General features: G+C 42.7%; 1 protein-coding gene across 3 annotated transcripts in view; it reads right to left on the bottom strand.

The window, feature by feature from the left end:
• Positions 1-25,340, bottom strand: part of daam2 (dishevelled associated activator of morphogenesis 2) — a 300,252-nt gene that overhangs the window by 190,533 nt on the left and 84,379 nt on the right. For all 3 annotated transcript variants that reach the window (XM_060934710.1, XM_060934712.1, XM_060934711.1), the window contains exon 2: positions 15,866-16,088. In XM_060934710.1, the coding sequence (XP_060790693.1) occupies positions 15,866-16,033 (168 nt within the window). In that variant the 5' untranslated portion in view covers positions 16,034-16,088. The remainder of the gene's footprint in view (positions 1-15,865; positions 16,089-25,340) is intronic.

The following is a 25,340-nucleotide window of genomic DNA, read 5'->3' as shown; positions in this document are numbered from 1 at the left end:
TGAGTCAGACTCGTGTCCTAATTTTAAGGACTTGTGACTCAACTTGGACTTGAGCACTGATGACTTGGACTCGTGCATTAACTACATTCGGACTAGTAAATTGGAGACGACGACTTGGATTTTTTCTTTATTTTTTGTAGCATGCCATAATAGTTTGGCATAAGATATATCTACATTAATTTATACTAATTTTGTGCAAGAGAATGCACATTCACCTATTCATACGTCATGTTCAGGAACAAACTAACGTTAACAACGGGGACAACCTCGAAGGTCAATCGTCATTTGGCAAGACTCCACCCAGAGAAGGAAGCAACACGCTATGTTCATTGCTCTGTTGATAGTGGGCAGGGCTTGCTGAGCGATGAACTAGCTAGTGTTAACCCTCTCATGTTATTTGTCCTGTTGATAGTGGGTGGGGCTTGCTGAGCGATGAACAAGCTTTTTATCTGTAGACTGTTAACTAAGGCTACATCCACACGACAACGGCAACGAGATGTTATTTAAAAATATATCGCGTCCAAATGGGCAACGATCAGTAAAATATCAGGTCCATATGGCAACGCAACGCTTGCTGAAAACGATGCAATACACATGCCACACCTCTAGGGGCGCTGTAAGACGGTCCCTTCGGAGACACCAGAACAATAGAAATAGTAAGGACGCATGCGCATAAACTATTATGCGTGAGACTTCATATTAGCCACAAAGTCAGGAAAATCTGTTCGTAAAATTACATTATAATGACCAAATACAATGAAAAGTATTTTTCCAGTCTCACCTGTGAAAGGTAATCCCATGTGATCTCGTTTGGACGGCAAACCTGTTGGTACAGTTAAACGCAGCTAATCTTTATTCTCCGCTTTGACCTATCCAATATGGCGGCGAGGATGACGTATGATTCTACGCGGAAGGCGGCGTCTTTAATGGTCCGGAATAAATTGAATGCTACACGTTGATGGATTAATTTGTTGTTTCTCACCTGTGAAAGGTAATCCCATGTGATCTCGTTTGGACGGCAAACCTGTTGGTACAGTTAAACGCAGCTAATCTTTATTCTCCGCTTTGACCCATCCAATATGGCGGCGAGGATGACGTATGATTCTACGCGGAAGGCGGCGTCTTTAATGCTCCGGAATAAATTGAATGCTACACGTTGATGGATTAATTTGCTCTTCTACGCCCTTTTTGAGGAATGTATTGTAGGACTTAAACCAACATCTGAAGAGGTGAGATCGCTCCTTTTTTTCCCTATTTTTGCTGGCGGGATTGACTCTGCCCTAAGGGCAGAGTCTCTCTCTCTCTCTCACTTTGCACCATTACACAATAAATATTCACAGTGAAAATATTTTGTAAGCGCGTTTCATGAACCAAGTTATAGGATTTGTTGACAACTCGCATCGAGTTCGTTACACTTCTACCTGGCGTGAAGCACTGACAGTTATGTGGTTGTGACATCATCGTAAACAAATCCGTTCTACTCATCCAGACGACTTCGCAACGGCAACATTGCCAGATCTTTCCACTCTGGAACCCGTTCTCAAAAAGATTGCGTTTTGGGCACCCAAAACGCCGGTGCCATGTGGACGCCAGGCCTAAACGATAAGCAATTGTATCGGAGTCACCTGAATCCGTTGCCGTGTGGACAGGGCCTAAAACGAGGCAGTCGAGCAGGAACGTTAGTCCGACACAGTAGCAGAGACGCTTTCACATAAAGGCAGTAACAGCCACCATCAAATGGTGCAGTTGGGGTCATGTTCTCGGGACTCGACTCAAAATTTTTTTTAATGACTTGGACTCGACTCAGACTTGAACACTGGGGACTCGAGACTGGACTCGGACTCGAGGTTTCGTGACTCGACTACAACACTAGCTAACACTACTGATGAACGCTACACCAGCTGGAAGGTAACTGCACTGCCGCGCTAACAGTGCCAAATCACGGGTAAGCTAGCACTGTCCTTCGAGAATGTGGATATGGAGAGTGTGTATGTATAATAATAACAACAACAACAACTTTTTTTCATGGTCTATCAGATATATTCCATTCAGCTACTTGTCTCTGACTCATTCAGTATCATGCTAGCTGAATAGAATATTTCTGATACACTACTCAACACCAGACAATATTATTTAAATAACAAACCTCGAAATGAGAGATCAGTTGGTTTCATGTGGTTCCCAAATCTAGAAATCAAATCTTACCTACAGTCCACAACATAACATGATCCTCAAGTTGGCTCCAAATTCAATGGAATTCACATTAAGCTAAACCGACATTGCTTCACCTGATCGCCATGAATAAAAATATACATCAAATCTCTCCACACACTTCCATATTTTGGCTGATTATATAAAATTGAAGCGTTTGTCAGGTACTTCCAAAAACGCACTCGAGGTCAAAGAGGGAATATGAATTATGGCTCAAACTCTGGGATTTCTGTGGTTTGAAGATCAAAAAGGAAGAAAGGTTTACCTTTGTAAACGTGTGTTTTTTGTAAAGCAGGGATAGGAAAGAAGATTCACAAACTATTCACAGACCATCAAGATGGAAGGAAGTCATACGAGGCCCTGAGGGGACCAACAGGAAACTGGAGAGGCCAAGCGCAATCAGCTAGCCAGAGAGAGATGGACAGAGGTTTATACAAGCACTAAACGTGTGAAAGAAAGCAGGATTTCTTGTACTGTGGGAAGTGAGAGTCATACCCTCATCAATAACGAAGCCTAGAACTAAACTGACGTGGTACCTTGTCCAAACCCACTGCTTAACGGACGCAGTTTGAACCATTATGGGTCAACGACTTTGGTTTGGCTCGGCTCAGGTTCTCCAGTCATCACTTCCTGTCGCTCTTTCAGCTGCTCCAGCTGCAGTTGCTGAATCATGGTATGCGCACGAAGCTGGGGTTTACTGAGGACATGGACATGGCAGTGGCATTCAGGAAATATTTTCCCACCCAGAGCTTTCAGCTCGAAGGGAAGAGGGCGAGATCGATCCCACTGACCTCCACCCTGTGCCCTCCACCCAACGAGTGAAGACCATTAGAACACGCAAGTCTGCGTCCTTATACCGTAAGTAGGCTTGACTCACGTTTCCCAGTTGCCTATATATTCAGCAGCAAAGTAATGATCTACATCTCTGATCAGTCTGAAGCTTGTCTAGTTACAATATAGTGTACTTTGCCATTCTTTATGAGTAGTATGAATGCGAGTCATGGTTATTAAATCATCCAGTTTAGGGATCAATTAAATATTCTCTGGTAAATCAACATCTCCATATACTGTGGCACTGGAATGATCTACACTCACCAACCTCTTTATTAGGAACACCCATCCACCTGCTGTTTTTTTTTTATGCCGTTATCTAATCAGCCGATCCCTTGACTGCATCCATGGGCGCCGCCGGGGGGGAAAAGGTTAGAACAATTCTAGGGGCCCAGCACTGCCATGGGGCCCTTTAAAGGGCTGATAATATGCTTTTAATGATTTTAATAAGACTTTTGAAATAACAACAATGCAATATTCCATCTGGTAAAATGAGCTAATTGAACAAGGTTGTCTATTTCTTGAGTTCTTCAACATATTGTCATTTAACCCTCCCCCTTTTGCGAAATGGTACGGTCCAGTTCTGGTAGAAGCGCGATGCGTTAAATCTGTGTGCTGATCAGTGCAACGCTACTTGCTGCTGTGTCGCGGTGCAGCAGCCAGCCAGCAGTGGAGTGCGTACAGTCTATGATCGCTAAATATGAAGAGTGGCTGTCAAAAACGTAAAGAAAGGCAGCTGAAAGCTGAGAGGGACCGGAGAGGCAGGCAACTGGTCACTCAGTTTTTCCCAAAGAAAGGTAGCTATCGCTCACGTGTGTTCAAAATATTAGCGAATGGTAAATGAACAGTATGAACGTGGTTGGATTAGCCTATCAAGAGAACACTTTTACAGTTTGTACAGTGACTTTTTTTTCCATTTTAATAACTGAACTGACTTGTGATAAACAAGATGAAATATTACGTTATGCTGGTGCTAATAACCAGTTTCATAACTAATGGGGTGCCCTAAATATGCACAGATTCAGCCTCAGGGGGACCTCTGCCCTACCAAACCACTGAACCCCCCCTTTGGAGAAGGAGGTAAGCAGCAATACAACCCATAAATGCTTCAGGATTGCTGCTTTTGTTGAAAGTTGGGGGGCCCAAAATTCTAATCTTTCATGGGGCCCAAAATTTCTGGCAGCGCCCCTGACTGCATCAAATCATGCAGATACAAAATCAAGAGCTTCAGTTAATGTTCAAACATCAGAATGGGAAAAACTGATCTTAAAGTGTGACTTTCTTTCACTGTGGCATCATGGGTGTTGGTTTGAGCCAGATGGACTGGTTTGAGTATTTCGGAAACTGCTGATCTCCTGGGGTTTTCGCACACAACGGTCTCTAGAGTTTACACAGAATGGTGCGAAAAACAAAAAAAAGTGAGTGAGAGAGTTGTGTGGGTGGAAACAAACACCTTGTTTAAGAGAGGGTCAGAGGAAAATGGCCAGACTGGTTTGAGCTCTTTTGCCAGGAAGGATATAATAACTCCTAGCAACTCTCTACAACCGTGGTGAGCAGAAAAGCATCGCAGCATGCAACAGCAGAACACCACATCGGGTTCCACTCCTGCAGCCAAGAACAGGAATCTTAGAATCAACAAGTTCCTATTCAAGTGGCTGGTGAGTGTATAAGATTCATAAATTATGTTCATATGAACACCAGGTCATCTTTAACTGGTCACACGTGACAAGTTCATCACTTTTTATCCCCTGCTGGCCAAAAGGTCCATCTGTCTTTCTGTCCCAGAGAGGGTGCTCACCTTCTGAAAATCAACTCCTCTCTCAATTTTTGAGGAATTTCACAAAACTTGGCAGGATTTTGTGTTATACGTCAGTAATACGCATATTGTAATTTCGTTCAGTTCGGTCGCAATTTACCAGGGTTACAGCCCTTGATTAACAAAATTATACTTTGACAATTTCATGAAGGTGTGCTTGCCTTCTGACAGCAACTCCTCTCACAATTTTTGGAGGAATTTCACAAAACTTGGCAAAATGCATTGTTTATATATCGGTAGTACGCATATTGTAATTTCGTTCAATTCGGTCGCAATTTACCAGAGTTACAGCCCTTGATTAACAAAATTATACTTTGACAATTTCATGAAGAAGGTGTGCTTGCCTTCTGACATCAACTCCTCTCAATTTTTGGATGAATTTCTCCAAGCTTGACAAAAGGCCTTGTTATATGACGGTAATACGCAGATTGCGATTTAATTTCGTTTGTGAAAATTTTCCCAGGAGTTTTGACCCTTGATTAAATAAGTTGTACTTTGACAATTTCATGAGGGTGTACGTTCTTCTGAAATCAACCCCTCTCAATTTGTGGAGGAATTTCACCAAACTTGGCAGAAGGATTCTCTCTTATATGACGGTTATACGCAGATTGAAATTTCGTTTAATTTGGGCAAATTTTACCAGAGTTATGCCCTCGATTATTAACAAACTTGTACTTTGGCAATTTCATCAAGGTGTGCTTGCTTTCTGAAATCAACTTCCCTCAATTTCTATCCCCCGCTGGCTGAAAGGCCCGAAGGGGGATTATGTCGTGGCGATGTCCGTCCGTCCATCCTGGGAAGGGTACTCGCATTCTGAAATCAACTCTCAATTTTTGGAGGAATTTCACAAAACTTGGCAGGATTCATTGTTATATGTCGGTAATACACATATTGTAATTTCGTTTAATTCAGTCGCATTTTACCAGAGTTATGGCAGAGTTCCCAGCGGGAGATATTGTCCTCTCCGAGCACTCTTGTTTATTTAATAGGTGGCAATCTATATCGCAATTATAAGGTGTATAACAATAATTTGATCCAGACATGCTATTTTTGGTCACTGTTTACTATAAAACAGTAAGTACAGCGCTACTCACAACTGTTCCAGCTAGGCCAATATTTCAGGGTAAATCTGTTTGCATAATACAACATGGTACAGAAATGAGAAGTAGCGTTGGGGGGGGGGGGGGGGGGGGGGGGGGGGGAAGACAATTGTCCGACATTCGGACAGACAGAACGAGGCATAAAAGGAGACAGATACAGAGAGAAATAAACAAAAAACAGTCCCGTGTCCTCTGTGGACCAGATGTTAGCCTAGTGGTGCTGATGTTTCTCAAATAATATCAACAGTCCACTTCCTACCTGTTCCAACACCAATACCTGCTGGTCTCTCCTTCTCACACGCCACAGTGCAATATACCAAACACTATCATTTATTTTTATCATAGTATCATCAGTTTTTCTCCATCACCGCCATTTCATGAGGTGTTCAAGACTCCAAGGTCTACTTTTTAATCTTGCGCTAAAGTTGTTTTCCTCCTGTTTTTTTCCAGATAAGGTTTCTCCAGAGACAGTGCCAGGGTTTTTTTTTTTGGTGCAAGATGAGCTACAAACACATGGCTGCCACATGTCCACTTGCCTCTCATCTACTGCTGTTGAGCTCTTTAGCATTCACATTTTACCGTCACAGACTTTAAACCAGAGCTCCCAGTACCACAAACTTAAATAACCCTCATCCACAGCTGGCATCTTCAACATCTTACAGAGGTATAGAGCTCGAAGATATTTGCTGTTTGTTCGATGTACTCGTGTTCTGATCAGGTCATACTGACATGCTGCATGTGTACACACAACTTCAGCACTCATATCCATACTCTTCTGCAGCTACAGGAAAGCTGCTGCATGATACAAAAACAACCGAAGTTCTCATGCAAGTGCAAGCTTCCAACAGTTTACAAGGAACCCACTTGAAAATGATCCGAATGTACGGAATGCAACTGGTTAATAATAAATTACCGCTTTAACGCAATTCCCTAGATAAACATTTATATTTGCATGACTTACTTGTAAGACACATGCTCCAGTTTGGGGTGGGGGGGCTCCAACTTGTTTCAGGGTCACAAATCTGTACAAAAACTCAAATCTAATGAATGTGGGCATTGCAGACTTCCAGTACCCATGATGCATTACTGCGCAGCGTGTACACTGCTCTAAAGCTTTTTTTTTTTTTTACCGATTGGAGCCACTTGAGCTTGTGATGTGGTCTCTCTGTTAAAGGACTGAACCAGTCAGTGTGGGCTCATTAAGGTCAGCCTTACGGTGTTTGGATTTTGGGTTTAAAGCTTAAATAAGGGCCTGGTAAACTTGGTGCTTCAGCCAAAAAGAGGGAATGTCACAGTTGGTATTGTCTGCACAGTGCAGATCTACCCTAATTCTGATATACAGTGCTTTGTAAACGTTCTCTCCCCGCTTGAACACATCCACATTTTGTAGTGCAAGAACAGGGAACTAAAATGGGCTTCGACTCCGGCGGTCACTGACTTTTGGTGGACCATAGGCATGTAATAAAATACCATGCGATGATAAATTGTGATATAAATTGATGGTTTGAATAGAATGCCTTTATCGTCACTGCACAAAAAGTTTTAGTTCATCATAGGAGAGCAACACCGCTGCGTACGTGCGTGTGTACGGTTTGAATTAAAAATAAATAAAATTAAAACCCATGATCATCATCATCGCTTTTCCTAGCTGTAATCGTGTTGTTTAGACAGCAGAGGCTGCAATAACGTACAATAGCAGAAATGACTTCACCTTAGGTGGAAGTAACACAGCTCTAACGCTGCAAAAACAGATCTAAAATGGGGAAAAAGCTCCTTTCTGACTGAACAAAGATTTAACAAGAAATCAGAGCTCTCTCTGCAGACTACTGAAAACTAAAAAGAGGCAGATGGAGGCAGTACAAATGTTCAGAAAAGGTGGGGTTTTTTTCATTTTTAATAAAAGGAATATTTTTACTGAATATGCCATTTTACTCCAAATGTGGGCAAATCGTTACTGTTGGTTATTTAAAAAAATAAACTTAAATTTAACAAAGCATGCAAAAGATGTGTGAAAATGTGAAATATTTAAATACAACCCCGATTCCAAAAAAGTTGGGACAAAGTACAAATTGTAAATAAAAACGGAATGCAATGATGTGGAAGTTTCAAAATTCCATATTTTATTCAGAATAGAACATAGATGACATATCAAATGTTTAAACTGAGAAAATGTATCATTTAAAGAGAAAAATTAGGTGATTTTAAATTTCATGACAACAACACATCTCAAAAAAGTTGGGACAAGGCCATGTTTCCCACTGTGAGACATCCCCTTTTCTCTTTACAACAGTCTGTAAACGTCTGGGGACTGAGGAGACAAGTTGCTCAAGTTTAGGGATAGGAATGTTAACCCATTCTTGTCTAATGTAGGATTCTAGTTGCTCAACTGTCTTAGGTCTTTGTCGTATCTTCCGTTTTACGATGCGCCAAATGTTTTCTATGGGTGAAAGATCTGGACTGCAGGCTGGCCAGTTCAGTACCCGGACCCTTCTTCTACGCAGCCATGATACTGTAATTGATGCAGTATGTGGTTTGGCATTGTCATGTTGGAAAATGCAAGGTTTTCCCTGAAAGAGACGTCATCTGGATGGGAGCATATGTTGCTCTAGAACCTGGATATACCTTTCAGCATTGATGGTGTCTTTCCAGATGTGTAAGCTGCCCATGCCACACGCACTAATGCAACCCCATACCATCAGAGATGCAGGCTTCTGAACTGAGCACTGATAACAACTTGGGTCGTCCTTCTCCTCTTTAGTCCGAATGACACGGCGTCCCTGATTTCCATAAAGAACTTCAAATTTTGATTCTTCTGACCACAGAACAGTTTTCCACTTTGCCACAGTCCATTTTAAATGAGCCTTGGCCCAGAGAAGATGTCTGCGCTTCTGGATCATGTTTAGATACGGCTTCTTCTTTGAACTATAGAGTTTTAGCTGGCAACGGCGGATGGCACGGTGAATTGTGTTCACAGATAATGTTCTCTGGAAATATTCCTGAGCCCATTTTGTGATTTCCAATACAGAAGCATGCCTGTATGTGATGCAGTGCCTTCAGGCCCTTAGACGATCACGGGCACCCAGTATGGTTTTCCGGCCTTGACCCTTACGCACAGAGATTCTTCCAGATTCTCTGAATCTTTTGATGATATTATGCACTGTAGATGATATGTTCAAACTCTTTGCAATTTTACACTGTCGAACTCCTTTCTGATATTGCTCCACTATTTGTCGGCGCAGAATTAGGGGGATTGGTGATCCTCTTCCCATCTTTACTTCTGAGAGCCGCTGCCACTCCAAGATGCTCTTTTTATACCCAGTCATGTTAATGACCTATTGCCAATTGACCTAATGAGTTGCGATTTGGTCCTCCAGCTGTTCCTTTTTTGTACCTTTAACTTTTCCAGCCTCTTATTGCCCCTGTCCCAACTTTTTCAAGATGTGTTGCGGTCATGAAATTTCAAATGAGCCAATATTTATTTAATATCCGACATCTGATATGTTGTCCATGTTCTACTGTGAATACAATATCAGTTTTTGAGATTTGTAAATTATTGCATTCCGTTTTTATTTACAATTTGTACTTTGTCCCAACTTTTTTGGAATCAGGGTTGTAATGTTGGCTGGCATTGAGCGGTCTATGAGATGTATTCCATTCAGCTTGCATGATACTGAACAAGTCAAAGATGAGCATAATCATTATTATTCTTCTCATCCTCCATACACATTCCTTTTGAGTGTTCAACGCGTCTTTCTCTTTCAAAATTCTCTCAACCTTCTGTATTTAACAAAGCAAACCTGGCAGCCATGTTTGTTTACAAATTGTCACAGTGGAAGTTTTACATCTCCAATGTGTCTCTTTTCCAGTTTTTCAATGTCCGTTGGTGTGTTTTTTTTTTGGGGGGGGGTTCCTTGTAAATGTGTGTGAATATATTTAAAAAAACAAAAAAAACAATCACGTTTTGGTAGCCTTTCAGGTGTTTAACACATCTTTCTATTTGTCAGCGAACAAAACACTTCTGCGCATGCGCAGTAGAAAACGCTCACTGAACATCTGCATCAGTTCCGACGTGTGACGTCATGTCTTCATAACCATGCAATATCGTAAACCATATTCAACGCTCATTCTCTATTGGGTCAAGTGACATAATATACGTAGGATAAGCGATATGCTAACAATATTACATGCCATCAAACCAAATGAGGGAAACCCACTAGAAGGGAACAGATGTTTTAATTCCATCGAACAAAAAAGGGGGTCCTGTATGTATAATAATTTGAAATATTGTATTTAAGTTGATAAAGAATAGGAAAACAAATGATGCTTTTTAGGTCACTTTTTTTTTCAAAAAATATTTCAGGAAAAGCAAAATTACGAACCCAATATCGTGAATCAAATCCGATCACGAATTGGGTGAATCGTTACATGCCTAGTGGACAGTCTCCTCCAGACAGAGCTGCGGTTGTGCCATATTTTTTTTTTTTCATTATTTAATAACTGATTTAATGATGCGACATAGGATGTTCAAAGTTTGGGATTTTAAATCAAACCCTGATTGATACAACTCCTGCATTTGTTTTGATGGTCTTCATGATGCTATGTATTGGGGTATGTACTCTAACAAACAGGCCTTCCAGAACCAGGTGTATTTATAAACCGAAATCATTTAACAGCCTAATCACACAAAGGTCATACTATTTAACCAATTACGTGACTTCCGATGGCAAACAGTTGCACCAGAGCCAATTTAAAAGGTTTCACAGCAATAGGGGTGAATACCTCTGCAAGCACGACTGCAAACTTTTTTTTTTTTTTAATTTGCAAATAATTTTTGAGCAATTCCAGCATTATGGACGTGACACTTGAACTCAAAATGGCAACAAATGACCCAGTGCATGTTTGTCTCCCAGTATTTAAACAGGTGTTGCATATTTTAAGGCTGTACCATACTGGAGAAGTGATAGAACAAGAACAATTCCCATAGTACATCTACGGCATGCCAGAAAACGCCAATAAAAGATGCGTTATGGATGTGACAGAAAAAGTATCACTTTTCTTGGGTGACTGTACATTTTTATCAAACTCTGTGAAATTGTAAACCTAATGTCGAAATGGAGATATCCATTTGATAGAGGGGTCCAAGGTGAATATTAAAAAATCTTTGTTTAAAATATTTTGTATTTCATGCAGAGTTTCGGAAGGAAAAGTCAGTGTTATGGATGTGACGAAATTCCGTTACGGGTGTGACGCGTCTGAAATAGACATGGCGCATGTTTAGAAAATCAGCAATTTAACCACCATAACCTTTTGAAAAACTCTAAATATCAGCTAAAACTATCAAAGTTCTTAAATAATATTTAGGATGGCTATTGTTTTGCTGTTTTGTGGATTTTTGCATACATTTCTGTGGCTTGTGGCAATAATATAGAATTGTACATGATCAAAGTTGATTTTAGCTTGGGGTTTACATTATAAGAAAGAAAGACTGACAGTGACATATTAGGTTGGTTACAAATTGGTTCAACTTATTCACATCTGTAAAATACAGGCCTAGGTGATATCTCTGGGAGTGGTTTTGATGTATTACATGTTGCTTTATTTTTGCATGGTGAGGTTGACATTTACATGCAATTGCCCCTTTGCAAGCCATATTGAACCCCATCAAGTTTCATTTCTAGATTTGCAACATGACAAAATGTGAAAAATCCCCATGGAGGTGAGGACTTGTAAGCCATTGTAAAAACAGTTACACATTTTCTGCCATCGACAGCCGTCTCAGACGCTACAATAAAATGCTTCAATTTTTTTTTAACCCATTGATAATCCCCACCCCATTATCTTTGTCTCCCTCTATCGCATGACTGCTACCAATCCAGGATGAGGAGATGAACTTCCTGAGCTCATACATCACTGGGGAACAGTGAACTGGGGGGGGGGGGGGGGGGGGGGGGCATGACCAGTTTGTATCGCTCTGATCTACAGAGAAGAAATGAATAATCTTCCTCCCACACAGGCAGCAGAACCAATTATACTTTCTTGGACTCTTGCCTGTGGATGGCTGTCACATCATCTGGATTAACGCCTGCTGACAAGAGGATAAAATCCTTGAGACAGCTGCACCACTTGGGGAGCCTGTGACATCTTTACAATCGTCATTATCGAAAATTTTAATTAACTACAAGAACATCCACGAATTAATAATCAAATACCTTGAAGGAGTCACCCAGACTTCATAGTGGTTACTACTACTACTCATCCGACAGAGTCGGTGCCACGCATGAATTTTGTCTTCCAGCACTCTCGGTCCTGCATTGCAGTCCGGAGTTCCCCAACTTCGAGGCCGGTGTCTTCCTGCAGAATGTCCCTAAGCGTTGTGCAGGGTCTGCCACGCCTTCTGCTGGCGTCTGGAGTCCATAGCAATACTCTTCCTGCCGCCTCTTTACGTCTCATCACATGACCAGCGAGTGTTAGTCGACGCCGTCGAATGATGGTAGAGATACGCGGGTAGGATCCGTAGAGTGACTTGTTAGTAGGATGTTTCCTCCAAGATGTATTCTGGACCTTCCGCAGCATCGAGGTGCAAGTACCATCAATCTTTCTCGAAAGCGAATTTGTTAATGACCATGACTCCGAACTATACAGAAGGATGGATTCAACAGATGCTTTAAACACTCATCTTTGTAGACCGCTTTATGGGGGAGGACCATACCTTCGAGAGGGAGTGTATTGCTCCCCACGCTTTCCCTAACCTTGCCTTCACGTCATGGGCAGTATTGGTACTGTATAGCCTCCAAGGTAAAGAAACTCATCCACTTTTTCGATGCTCGACCCGTCTAGTGTATGCAGTGACTCCTCAGATGTTGGGTTAAGGTGCATGACTTTTGTCTTGGTGGGGATGTCATAGTGGTTATAATTATATTATTGATTGATCATTTAGAACGCATGACAAGGAAAGGCAAAATGTATTCCACTAATGGTAGTTCATCTAACCACGCTATGATTTGAGGAGGTGCCCTCTACGTGGATGCCATCATAAAAATAAACCAAAAAACGCAATCCAAAACCAACTGTGCCTTCGTTCTGACTGTGCCATTCTAACTTCCTGTAAAGGAATATTTATTGGAACAGGAATAAAATTCATGGTTTGTCTCCATCCCTTTAAATACGTCACTTTGTATTTGTCTTTTCTTCATGCTGTGCACAAAGTATAGCTTTGCATGCACCACAACCGAGCTATATAGAAGTTAAATGTGGCTTTTTGTGGCCACAACAAAAACAGCTTTTCTTCCACATTCCCGAGCGTTCACCCATTTGCCTTCGGCCAAGTCCAGATATTTACCATAACTAAACTGCAAGTCGTTTCATTTTGTCAAGAATGAGGCTGCCGTGCTTGGTCTAAGCACTCCCATATGTCCAGCACACTTGATTTGATTCTTACCAACGAGCACTTGTATGCTCTTAGCTGAAAACACAGCCATGTGGAGCTCCTGTCTAAACAATGCCCCACTCTCGTAATGTAAGTTAAATGTCTAAGAGCGTACCGTTTTCCAAAGGGAATCGGGGACTGTAAGAACTTGATCCGCAAAGTCAGCTGTGTAATTACAGATAAGTCAAGCCCTATGCCATGATTAAAGATGAACTTAAAAGATGCTTTAACATGGATTATCTAACATGCATGCAGGCACATATTGTGCCTGAGCCCACGTTCCGCCCCAGGGCTAATGTGCAACTGCTGGCAAAGGAAACAAGTTGGCACAAAGTCCTAGTGGAACCTAGCCTGGGCCCGCCCATCCTAAGCGTGACGCAACACGAGGGCCTGTTGCGAGCTTAGTCTGGCCAGGCAAGCTATCTACAGCTCTTCCAAGCTCCCGAAAAATTGGGAACCTATCAACTTTGAGCATCTCCAACAGCCCTGGGTAGAGGCGTGTTCAAGGCACTGACGTAGTAGAACTGCGACCGGAAGCCATAGATTGTTTACAGAATCTATGCCGGAAGCGCTTCATTCACGCTTCCGCATCTATTACGCATAGATGCTGTATTGAAAGCATTCAACGGGAAGTTCTCATTGAAAACGGAGCAAAGAGCAGCCCTGGAGGTATTTATTGAAAGGAAGGACGTTTTCGCCTTGCTCCCGACCGGCTTCGGTAAGAGTTTAATCTACCAGTTAGCCCCGTCGCGTCGCATACGTCAGAGGAAAGAGTGATGTGATCGGTTTAAGCTTCGTCACAGCCTTTTCTGGCTTCGACCAGTAGCAAACTGAGTGCATTTCAGGGAGGCGGGTCAACCACGGGCTCTGGGAAATGGTTGGGCTTAATATCTTGGCCAAACCAATAGCTCGTAGAGCTTTGTCGTGTTAGCCAGACTAAGGCCCAATCCCAATTCTAATTTCTACCCCTCCCCCTTCCCCTCCGCCTTCCCCTTGAAACTGAGCTACAAGGGATAGGGCTTGAAATTCAACCCTTACGTATTGGGATAGCCCTTCAACGATCGCATACGTCATCGCGTACCTCCGTCAGCGTTTACGTTAGCAAAACGCGACCAAATGCATCATTGGCTGCGACCAGCCGCTACAGTCAGAGCCAGAAATCTCTGCTGGCAGGGTGTGATTTGTTAACTAACACCACTGAATGGGATATCTTTGGCGCTTTGTGCACCACATCCGACAGAATGAGGTGTCAGAACACTCATGTAAACAATAAAAGCGAGAATAACAGAACAAAACGTACGCAGTCAAGCAACCGAAAACAATACTCACTCCCAAAGCTTTTTAGCAGCAGCTTGGATTTCAGAAATCGCTGCTCATTCTCAGCTCGAAAGCGAATCAAGCGGCGTGTTTCCTCTGGATAACAACTTAAAACACGTAAATAATGGAGAAAATACATTTATGACAATCTTTCGCCGCGGGAACCGCCATCTTTCTGAAATCCGCATGAAATCTCGCTGAAATCCGCATGGCATTGTGGGAAATCACTCAAACCCCTTCGTTCGGAGTCAGCTCCAGGAAAATCTCCGTTTGGAGGGGTACAGAAGCCCTACCCCTTCCCCTACCCCTCCGTGTTAACTGGGATTGGGATACCCCTACCCCTTCACGTGAACGCGCAAAATGGAGGGGAAGGGCCAAGGGGTTGGTCCAAGGGGTGAAATGGGATTCGGACTAAGTGGAACCAGTATTCTATCAGTTTACCCACATTCACTGGATATGAGCAATTGCGCATCCTGATTGGCTAATCTACTACAAGGCTATCAGCTCATATACTGGGAGTAGAGAAAAACAAAATGGCGGCGCGTGTTGCTGAACCAATCGAGGACGAAATAAAAAAATAATTAAAAAAACAAAAAACAAAAAAAAAACCCTCTACTAGAAAACAAAACCCCCAAAAAATACAAGCAACAAAATATGGAATTAAAGTATTTAAAGGGAAGAACGTATCTTTATTTTTCAAGCATTATTATTATTATACCATTTTTCACAAATTGCTCCCGTCATTAAAACGACATTTTGTATAAAGTTTTTAAAAATAAAAATGCTCCGTTTCTCAAAATCCAGTGAATGTGGGTAGAATAAAAGAGTTATTCCATTCAATCTCGTCGTACATGGCTTATAGACAACTCGGTGCTATGCGCCTCGTCGGCTATCGGCTCACATACGACTTGATTTTGTGGAATAACTCTTCAATACATAGGTCTGATCATCAGTGTTGGCCGGAAACAATTTCTAGACCATCAAATGCGCAATACCACCTGACTCCAATTAGTGCGTGAATAAATCAGCACGTGCACGTCTTTGACTGAAACCAAGATGTGGAAAAGTACCTACCTTACCATTAACTGCATCATTGCCCTCCACACACACACACATCTGAGTGAACAGGAGTTCATAGAGTATGATTTCTGATTAGCCACTTACCACTAGCTCAGAAAAGCGTGCATTCAGTTCCTCCTCCGGGGGCATGGGGGCGCTGAACTCGAGCAGCTGCAGGGGAACACTGTCCTTCAGGTTAATCTCAGGGGGCTCGCTGCTGCCAAAGCAGCACAGAAGGCCCAGACCGGGCCGTGTGCGCTTCCGGGGAGGCATCCTCTCCGCACTGGATGGGCCAAACAAGCCAAATCTGCTATCTAGGCTGCATGGTCTGAAAAAAAGAGAGAAAAAGTACACGATCAGGACACGAGTCAGGTTAAAGCGCACAAACCACATCATAACTGCTAGAAACCTCGGAGTGAAAAGCCAAAACAGGCAGCAGACAGACCGCCATGACTGACAAGGTCTTGTTGAATATGTTTTAAAGCAAAAGTTTTATTATTTCAACCACAGAAATGGTGCTGACATACACAGAGGGTCCCACTGAGGTTTACTGACCTCCCCCCCCACCACCATCCTTGGAGTCGTAGTGTTAGTGATCGTGCATTTGTGTACTTCTTATAAACACATAAATGTCTGCAGTCACTGACCGTAGAAGCTTTGCCTTCCAGGCCCACTGCTCGGGGTCTGGTTTCACAAAAGCATGGAAGCACAAGAGTTTAACAAAATTGTTAAATGCTGGATATGGCATTACTTTAAACATGCTTTCCAAAAGTTAACAAGATCCTGAAACTATATTACATTTGGGAAGTTCAACCTAACTGCAAAACCCCAGAATGACAGCAAGAGAGAAAAAGCAGGTTGAAGTTGGAAAAACAGGCATGGAGCTTCAACCCTTCAGATGTTTGAAGTGGAGGGGGGCATTCAGTTCTCCTCAACCATGTTGTAGGCTGTATGGGCGCAGAGATGGGAGCAGCCTGGCACCGTTTTATATGCGCTGGCATAAGGTTGGATGGCACAAAGACCTTTCTGTTGTAGCGCAGAGAGAAGAAAGACCGAATGAAGGGAGGGGAGGGAAAAGCCGGCCGTACCCAGCACGCTCTCACTCTCATCAGAGCCAGAATAACAGGGGGAAAATAGCTCAGTGTTTTCCAAGAGCTGCCTACTCTCTCAAATGCATGCACTTCAAATAAGGCTTCAAAACACTGCTTCAAGAGTGAGTCATACCAGTGCTCATATACCGTACAAGCCTGTATACATGAGTACTGAAGGCATACAGACAAAATAAGGCACGTTATTCTATCCAAATTCACTGGATATGAGCAATCGTGCAATCTGATTGGCTACTCTACTACGAGGATATCAGCTCATATACTGCAAGTAGAGAAAAACAAAAATGGTGCAGCATGTTGCTGAACCGAGGACGAAATTAAAAAAAAAAAAAAAAAAAACCCACAACTCTACTTGAAAACTACCCCCCCCCCCCAAAAAAAATCTCATCTCATTATCTCTAGCCGCTTTATCCTGTTCTACAGGGTCGCAGGCAAGCTGGAGCCTATCCCAGCTGACTACGGCCGAAAGGCAGGGTACACCCTGGACAAGTCGCCAGGTCATCACAGGGCTGACACATAGACACAGACAACCATTCACACTCACATTCACACCTACGGTCAATTTAGGCTACATCCACACGACAACGGCAAAGAGATGTTATTTAAAAACATATCGCGTCCAAATGGGCAACGATCAGTAAAATATCAGGTCCATATGGCAACGCAACGCTTGCTGAAAACGATGCAATACACATGCCACACCTCTAGGGGCGCTGTAAGACGGTCCCTTCGGAGACACCAGAACAATAGAAGTAAGGATGCATGCGCATAAACTATTATGTGCGAGACTTCATATTAGCCACAAAGTCAGGAAAATCTGTTCGTAAAATTACATTATAATGACCAAATACAATGAAAAGTATTTTTCCAGTCTCACCTGTGAAAGGTAATCCCATGTGATCTCGTTTGAACGGCAAACCTGTTGGTACAGTTAAACGCAGCTAATCTTTATTCTCCGCTTTGACCTATCCAATATGGCGGCGAGGATGACGTATGATTCTACGCGGAAGGCGGCGTCTTTAATGGTCCGGAATAAATTGAATGCTACACGTTGATGGATTAATTTGTTGTTTCTCACCTGTGAAAGGTAATCCCATATGATCTCGTTTGGACGGTAAACCTGTTGGTACAGTTAAACGCAGCACATGAATCTTTATTCTCCGCTTTGACCTATCCAATATGGCAGCGAGGATGATGTAGGATTCTACGCGGAAGGCGGCGTCTTTAATGGTCCGGAATAAATTGAATGCTACACGTTGATGGATTAATTTGCTCTTCTACGCCCTTTTTGAGGAATGTATTGTGGGACTTAAACCAACATCTGAAGAGGTGAGATCGCTCCTTTTTTTCTCTATTTTTGCTGGCGGGATTGACTCTGCCCTAAGGGCTATTCTCTCTCTCTCTCTCTCTCTCACTTTGCACCATTACACAATAAATATTCACAGTGAAAATATTTTGTAAGCACGTTTCATGAACCAAGTTATAGGATTTGTTGACAACTCACATCGAGTTCGTTACACTTCTACCCGGCGTGAAGCACTCACAGTCATGTGGTTGTGACGTCATCGTAAACAAATCCGTTCTACTCATCCAGACGACTTCACAACGGCAACGTTGCCAGATCTTTCCACTCTGGAACCCGTTCTCAAAAAGATTGCGTTTTGGGCACCCAAAACGCCGGTGCCGTGTGGACGCCAGGCCTAAACGATAAGCAATTGTATCGGAGTCACCTGAATCCGTTGCCGTGTGGACAGGGCCTTAGAGTCACCAGTTAACCTAACCTGCATGTCTTTGGACTGTGGGGGAAACCGGAGCACCCGGAGGAGATCCACACGGACACGGGGAGAACATGCAAACTCCGGACAGAAAGGCCCTCGCCGGCCACGGGGCTCGAACCTGGACCTTCTTGCTGTGAGGCGACAGCGCTAACCACTACACCACCGTGCCGCCCCCCCCCCCCAAAAAAAAAAAAAAAAAAAAAATTATATATATATATATATATATATATATATATATATATATATATATAAAAATTTTTTTTTAAATTTAAGAATTATATTTTTCACAAATTGCTCCTGTCATTTCGCCGGTTTGTTTACATTCTAAGCGGAAATTTTGTCAGAAGTTATTATTTATCGAATTTGCAAAAAGAAAAAGGGCAGTTTCTCAAAATCCAGTGGGGGGGGGGGGGGGGACAAAAAAAAAAAAACCACCCGTTATTCCACTCAATCTAGTCATCGGCTACGCACCTCATCAGCTCATGTACGACTTGATTTTGTGGAACAACAATTATTCCATGTACTACAAAAATATAGACACCCCTTAGTACTTCTGATTTTTCTAAACCATGTCTCTGGCACGTTCTGCCATCACTTCACATCTGCTCATTTTTCAAAAAAACTACTTCTCATTGCTTCTAAATTTAAGTGCTCACTGAAGCCAGTTATTCATACACCATTTTCTTTCACAGTAAATATATATATTTTTACTGCTTTTTCTTAGAATAGTTCAGGGGTAAATTCTTTACGAGTGTCCCCCATTCAGCGCAAATGTGTGAGAGGGGAATGTGAGGTTATAGCAGCAAACTCATGTGCTTGGATGGACAAAACATTATATTACAGTTACACTGCCACATGTGCATATTTTGAAATGTCTCAATTATACATTAACACACTGCCATTTGCTAAACCCAGGATGATCAGTTATTCATCATGATTTGTTGTCCTATATTCGACTATTCTTTCCGTTTCCTCTCCAATAATCACACATTACATTACCCTGTATTAATGCCATTTAGCAGACGCTTTTATCCAGAGCGACACACAACACACCCAGAGCAGCCCGGGGAGCAGTTGGGGGTTAGGTGCCTTGCTCAAGAGCACTTCAGCCATTCCTGCTGGTCCAGGGAATCAAATCAGCAACCTTTTGGTCCCAAAGCTGCTTCTCCAACCATTAGGCCATGGCTTCCCCACATCACAAATAAAAGTTCAGTGATTTGTTCAAAAAGTCTCATAAGGTCACCAAGTGCAATCTCAGTACTGCATTGACCAGTACTGCAACTGAAAATATTCCAAGTGGAGAAGAGACAGAGTGCAAGAAAACCTGAGTGGGAAAACCCGAACTGCCAAAAGATGGCAGCTTTAAGTGCATCTGTAAGAGGACTCCTTCGTCTGTTGTTTCCATGGAAACGCACTACCATGCTCATGGCAGATTTGGCACTCCTGTGTGTCAGCACTGAACGTGTGATTAACATGAGGATTCTCATCTCCTGTTTGAGCTATATCAAGTCAAATACACAGTCAATTTTCTGTCATTATCTCGGTTGAAGCAATGATCGCTTTCCTCTAATTTCCTCTCAAAATGATCCTTAACACACATTACCGTGAACGTTATTGTTCTGGTGTTCGTTTCTCCTTGGCTTGTCCAGAGGACATGTATACTGTTTGTTGCATACCTCTTTACACCTCACCTTATAAGAGATGATCCATCTGTCCACATGACCTCCATACAAGATCACACACAGCTTGCAATCCAATCCCACGGACACGCCACACACTGAAAACAAACGTGCACTTAGGCCCTGTCCACACGGCAACGGATTCAGGTGACTCCGATACAGTTGCTCATCATTTAGGCTTAGCGTCCACACGGCACCGGCGTTTTGGGTGCCCAAAACGCAATCTTTTTGAGAACGGGTTCCAGAGTGGAAAGATCTGGCAACGTTGCCGTTGTGAAGTCGTCTGGATGAGTAGAACGGATTTGTTTACGATGACGTCACAACCACATGACTGTGAGTGCTTCACGCCGGGTAGAAGTGTAACGAACTCGATGCGAGTTGTCAACAAATCCTATAACTTGGTTCATGAAACGCGCTTACAGAATATTTTTCACTGTGAATATTTATTGTGTAATGGTGCAAAGTGAGAGAGAGAGAGAGAGAGAGAGAGAGAGAGAGAGAGAGAGAGACAGACTGTGCCCTTAGGGCAGAGTCAATCCCGCCAGCAAAAATAGGGAAAAAAAAGGAGCGATCTCACCTCTTCAGATGTTGGTTTAAGTCCTACAATACATTCCTCAAAAAGGGCGTAGAAGAACAAATTAATCCATCAACGTGTAGCATTCAATTTATTCCGGACCATTAAAGACGCCGCCTTCCGTGTAGAATCATACGTCATCCTCGCCACCATATTGGATAGGTCAAAGCGGAGAATAAAGATTAGCTGCGTTTAACTGTACCAACAGGTTTGCCGTCCAAACGAGATCACATGGGGTTACCTTTCACAGGTGAGACTGGAAAAATACTTTTCATTGTATTTGGTCATTATAATGTAATTTTACGAACAGATTTTCCTGACTTTGTGGCTAATATGAAGTCTCACGCATAATAGTTTATGCGCATGCGTCCTTACTTCTTCTATTGTTCTGGTGTCTCCGAAGGGACCGTCTTACAGCGCCCCTAGAGGTGTGGCATGTGTATTGCATCGTTTTCAGCAAGCGTTGCGTTGCCATATGGACCTGATATTTTACTGATCGTTGCCCATTTGGACACGATATATTTTTAAATAACAACATCTCGTTGCCGTTGTCGTGTGGATGTAGCCTTAGATATGCAGCCTGGCTTTCGCAGGATACAGCGCAGAAACGTAGGCCGAGATAAGTCACTCGTATATGAGCATGAATATGAATACAATACTACAGGAAAGGACAGCAAGAGCAAGAAACAGAGAGTTGGACCGTAAACGGATATACACTGATTGCCCATCCTGTCCGAATTAGCCTTTATGGTTCAATAGGGACTAGTGAGGAAAAGGAAAAGAAGATTTCCCTCATTCCCATGTCCATTTACAAGGGCAGGTGAGAGAGAGAGAGAGAGAGAGAGAGAGAGAACACCTAAAGCAGGGACTAGGTTTCACGGTTTTAAAAAGGGTGGGGTACATCCGTGTAAAAGGGAGGGGTAAATAATGGAGCTTCTCTAAAATAAACATTTACCCCTCTCAATTACTGGCGACGCCAATGACTATCTAGGAGAAGAGTAGTTTAGTCACTAATTTCCAGACATTGCACCATTCTGTCCTGTTGGGAAGGCAATACCAACAGGAAGGGGGAAGGCATGGCCTAATTAGAGAAGCAGCTTTGGGACAAAAATGTCACTGGTTCAATTCCCTGGACCAGCAGGAATGGTTGAAGAAGTGCTCTTGAGCAAGGCACCTAACCTCCAACTCCTCAGGCTGCTCTTGGTATATCGCTCTGGATAAGAGTGTCTGCTAAATGCCATGTAATATATGCAATACCCATGATCAGGAAGGTTAAAGACTGGCCACACTTCCTTTATTGTCCACCGCATCTTTTCACTGATGTGTCCCTTGGAAGAAAGCTCCAACCACTCAACTTGCCATGCAAAAACACAAATTTCACTATTTTCACAGAGAGACAGAAAGATCCCATTATGCATCTCAGAATGCGGCTTCTTGCATTTCTCCTGAACTCTTGGCCTGTCCTACCTGTAACGCTTACTGTTGCTTCAGAGCAAGAAGCTTACCAGTGCCATTTGTAACTTCTATACCTTTTGCTCAAGAGCCAAACACTGGTTTTCTGGCAGACATGGGATCTGAACTCATAGCCTTTGGACCACTGGCTCAGACCCTTAACCACTAAAGGCTAAGTCACCAGGCAAAAGCCAAACACTACAAGAACTCCAGATGGGGTTACACTAACTATACTTCCAGATGTTCAATGTTTCCTGACACTTCAGACAATAAAAACACATATTTCCATGGTATCTTTAGACGAATGTTGTGACGTGTGAGAGACTTTTGCTTTGGAAACAAAGTTCTTAACTCAACCAGGCATACACTGGAATAGCCTGATTAATAGCTTTGTGATTTTTTCATCATTGTAAATATTGTTGTCAGTTTGATCTTTTCTGCAATTCCTTCTCATGGTTTACCAAATTTACCTGCGTCTTTCTCACTTAATTTGCTCCATCTATCCATGTTCTCTCTGTCTCCGCAATTAAATAGCTCAGTCAGTCTAAATTTGACTGATCTCTTTTTGATCCTCTTCTTTTCTTTCTCTCCTTGGCAACTTCTTGTTTCAATTCACTCATACTCTCAGTCATCCTTCCAGGATTTGTCAAAGAGCATGAAATGGAAAGTGGAGAGTCTTCGCAGGTCTATTGTCTCTGCAAATTACTCCAAGTTTTCAATAACTTGGAGAACAATGAGACACGGCAAGCTTCAACTTTGTGAGCATTTTATCCAATCTCATAAGTTCCAGATAAGATCTCTGTAGGTGTTACGATCAATCATTGTACTGGAGTAGTTCAAATGTGACTAAATTGTTTTGCTAGATCTCGGTCTGCCAATCAGACATATAAATGATTTCTTACATCACCACAGCCGCCATAAAAACAGTGTAACTTGAAGCATCAAAATTGCATATTCTGACAAATCGCAAATGTTCATTTCTGTCTGCCGCAATCAGGCACAACAACTGCCTAATTTGTGGGCTGGGAGGTGGAATTTGTCAGATTATGGATGGGAGAAAATGATATGGTACTGGGAGTTCTTGCTATGATACTCAGTTGATTAAGGAGTTGCTCATCCACCTCTAATGTATTGAATTACCTAGTATTGGTAGTCGGGGTACTGTTCCTCTGGTAAGTGCAAGAGTTTGACACTCTACTTGCATCTGTATTGAAGCGTGCCTCGCCAGACAGCAGTAGGTACCATTTTTATGATAGTCTTTGGTATGACCCAACCGCAAGTAAAACTTGCAATCTCCCAGTTGAGAGATGGACACACTAATCCCTAGGCCAGCTCGTGGAGAGGATTGAACCACTGATCCTTAATCTACGAGGCAATGTTGCTACCCAATGTATGTGGTCATAAAAACAATCACAATATGCTGCTTTTGTCCAAGTGGTAAGCCTACTCCACTGCATCAGGACCTACCATCAGGCTCCTTCACTTGTTGCTATATTAAAGAAATCTATGATGGTTTTGTCACCACCGACTAGTGGCCTAGTGGTAGCGTGTCCGCCTCTCGATCAGTACCAGGTACTGTAAGGCGTGGGAAGGACTTTGATGATGGTTTTGTAGATCCTAGAATGAATACTGGGCAGCACGCCGGTCTGCCCATGGTCTAAGGACATGCACATTAGGTCAACTGGCTAGTCCAAATTGCCCATAGGTGTGACTGCAACTTTGAATGGTTGTTTGTCTCTGTGTTAGCTCTGCGCTAGATTTGGGACCTGCCCAGGTTGTACCCCACCTCCCGCCCAAAGTCAGCTGGGACTGGCTCTACCGTCCCCTATGACCTTGATGGAGAAACGGTATAGATAAGGGATGGGTGAAGGGATCGAATGAATACCCTTAAAGAAATTTCTCCCGGCACAAGAGTCGCTCGTATTTTGCAGAACCATAATGCCTGAAGGGTTGCTGAAAGTGTGCATGCACTGCAGAGTCCTTCACAGAAATGTATCCTTTGCAAAAACAAGGTGAGGAAATTAATTACTAGTGAAAAATCAACAATGGCATGGAATCACTGCTGAAACGTGAGGAGAGGAATAAGCACGGGGACATTTTTGCGTGCGCTGTGGTGAAATATAAAAGTATACACGTATTAAGTCTCTGCGATATTGGCTGCACACATACCAAACTTGCACACAGGCCTGGAGGCAGAGGACATCCACTGCGCCTGCTCTGAAGAGCACTGGTGCATAGCGAACAGACAGATAGAGAAAACCATTTCCAATTCTTATTCTGCCCCATCCTACAAGCTTTCTAGAAGTAGGTCAGTGGAAGAGAAGAGAAAGAGGGAAAAGAAAAAGCACGCATCAGTGTCACACATCCATAACCTCCACAAATATACCCCGTTCAATCCATCTGACCATTTTGTCTCAGTTCCTTGCTCATGGCTGTTAAGCTCTGCATAGTGATACAGAATTCACAAACACGAATAATTCTAGTCACGCGTTCATTCATCCATCCATCCATCCATTCTGGCTCTCTTTGTATTCCCCTCTTTCACAATAAAGCTCACACATCCCTCCTGTTCCCAGAGAAATCCTTTCTACACAGCCATCTTTTTAAATCCACATGAAGTGAAGTGTGGCTCTCCATATCTAATCTATCACACACAGCTGGCGCGAATGTAAATGTGCTCCATCATTTCTGCAATGTGAAGCCAATCCTCATCTTCTGGCTCCGATCTCTAGTGTTCCCCCACTGTCAGAGTGAATCATCTCTGTATTATTTCTCACTAATGATGACTCTCAAATCTCAAAAGGTGAAAGCAAATGGTTTTCAAGAAATTTATCTGGCTGGGATAGAGAAAGAAAAATCTCTCTGCTACAAGAATACATGTCAATCAGTGGTTGGCTTAGTAATGCCATTCCTGATGTTCTGATAAACATGAATATACAGGACCAGTCAAAAGTTTGGACACCCCTACTCATTTTGACCATTTTCTAC

Source organism: Neoarius graeffei, chromosome 11 (genome assembly GCF_027579695.1).
Source record: "Neoarius graeffei isolate fNeoGra1 chromosome 11, fNeoGra1.pri, whole genome shotgun sequence".
NCBI lineage: Eukaryota > Metazoa > Chordata > Actinopteri > Siluriformes > Ariidae > Neoarius > Neoarius graeffei.
Note: the sequence above shows the minus strand (reverse complement) of the source record. Positions and strands in the feature narration are given on the sequence as shown.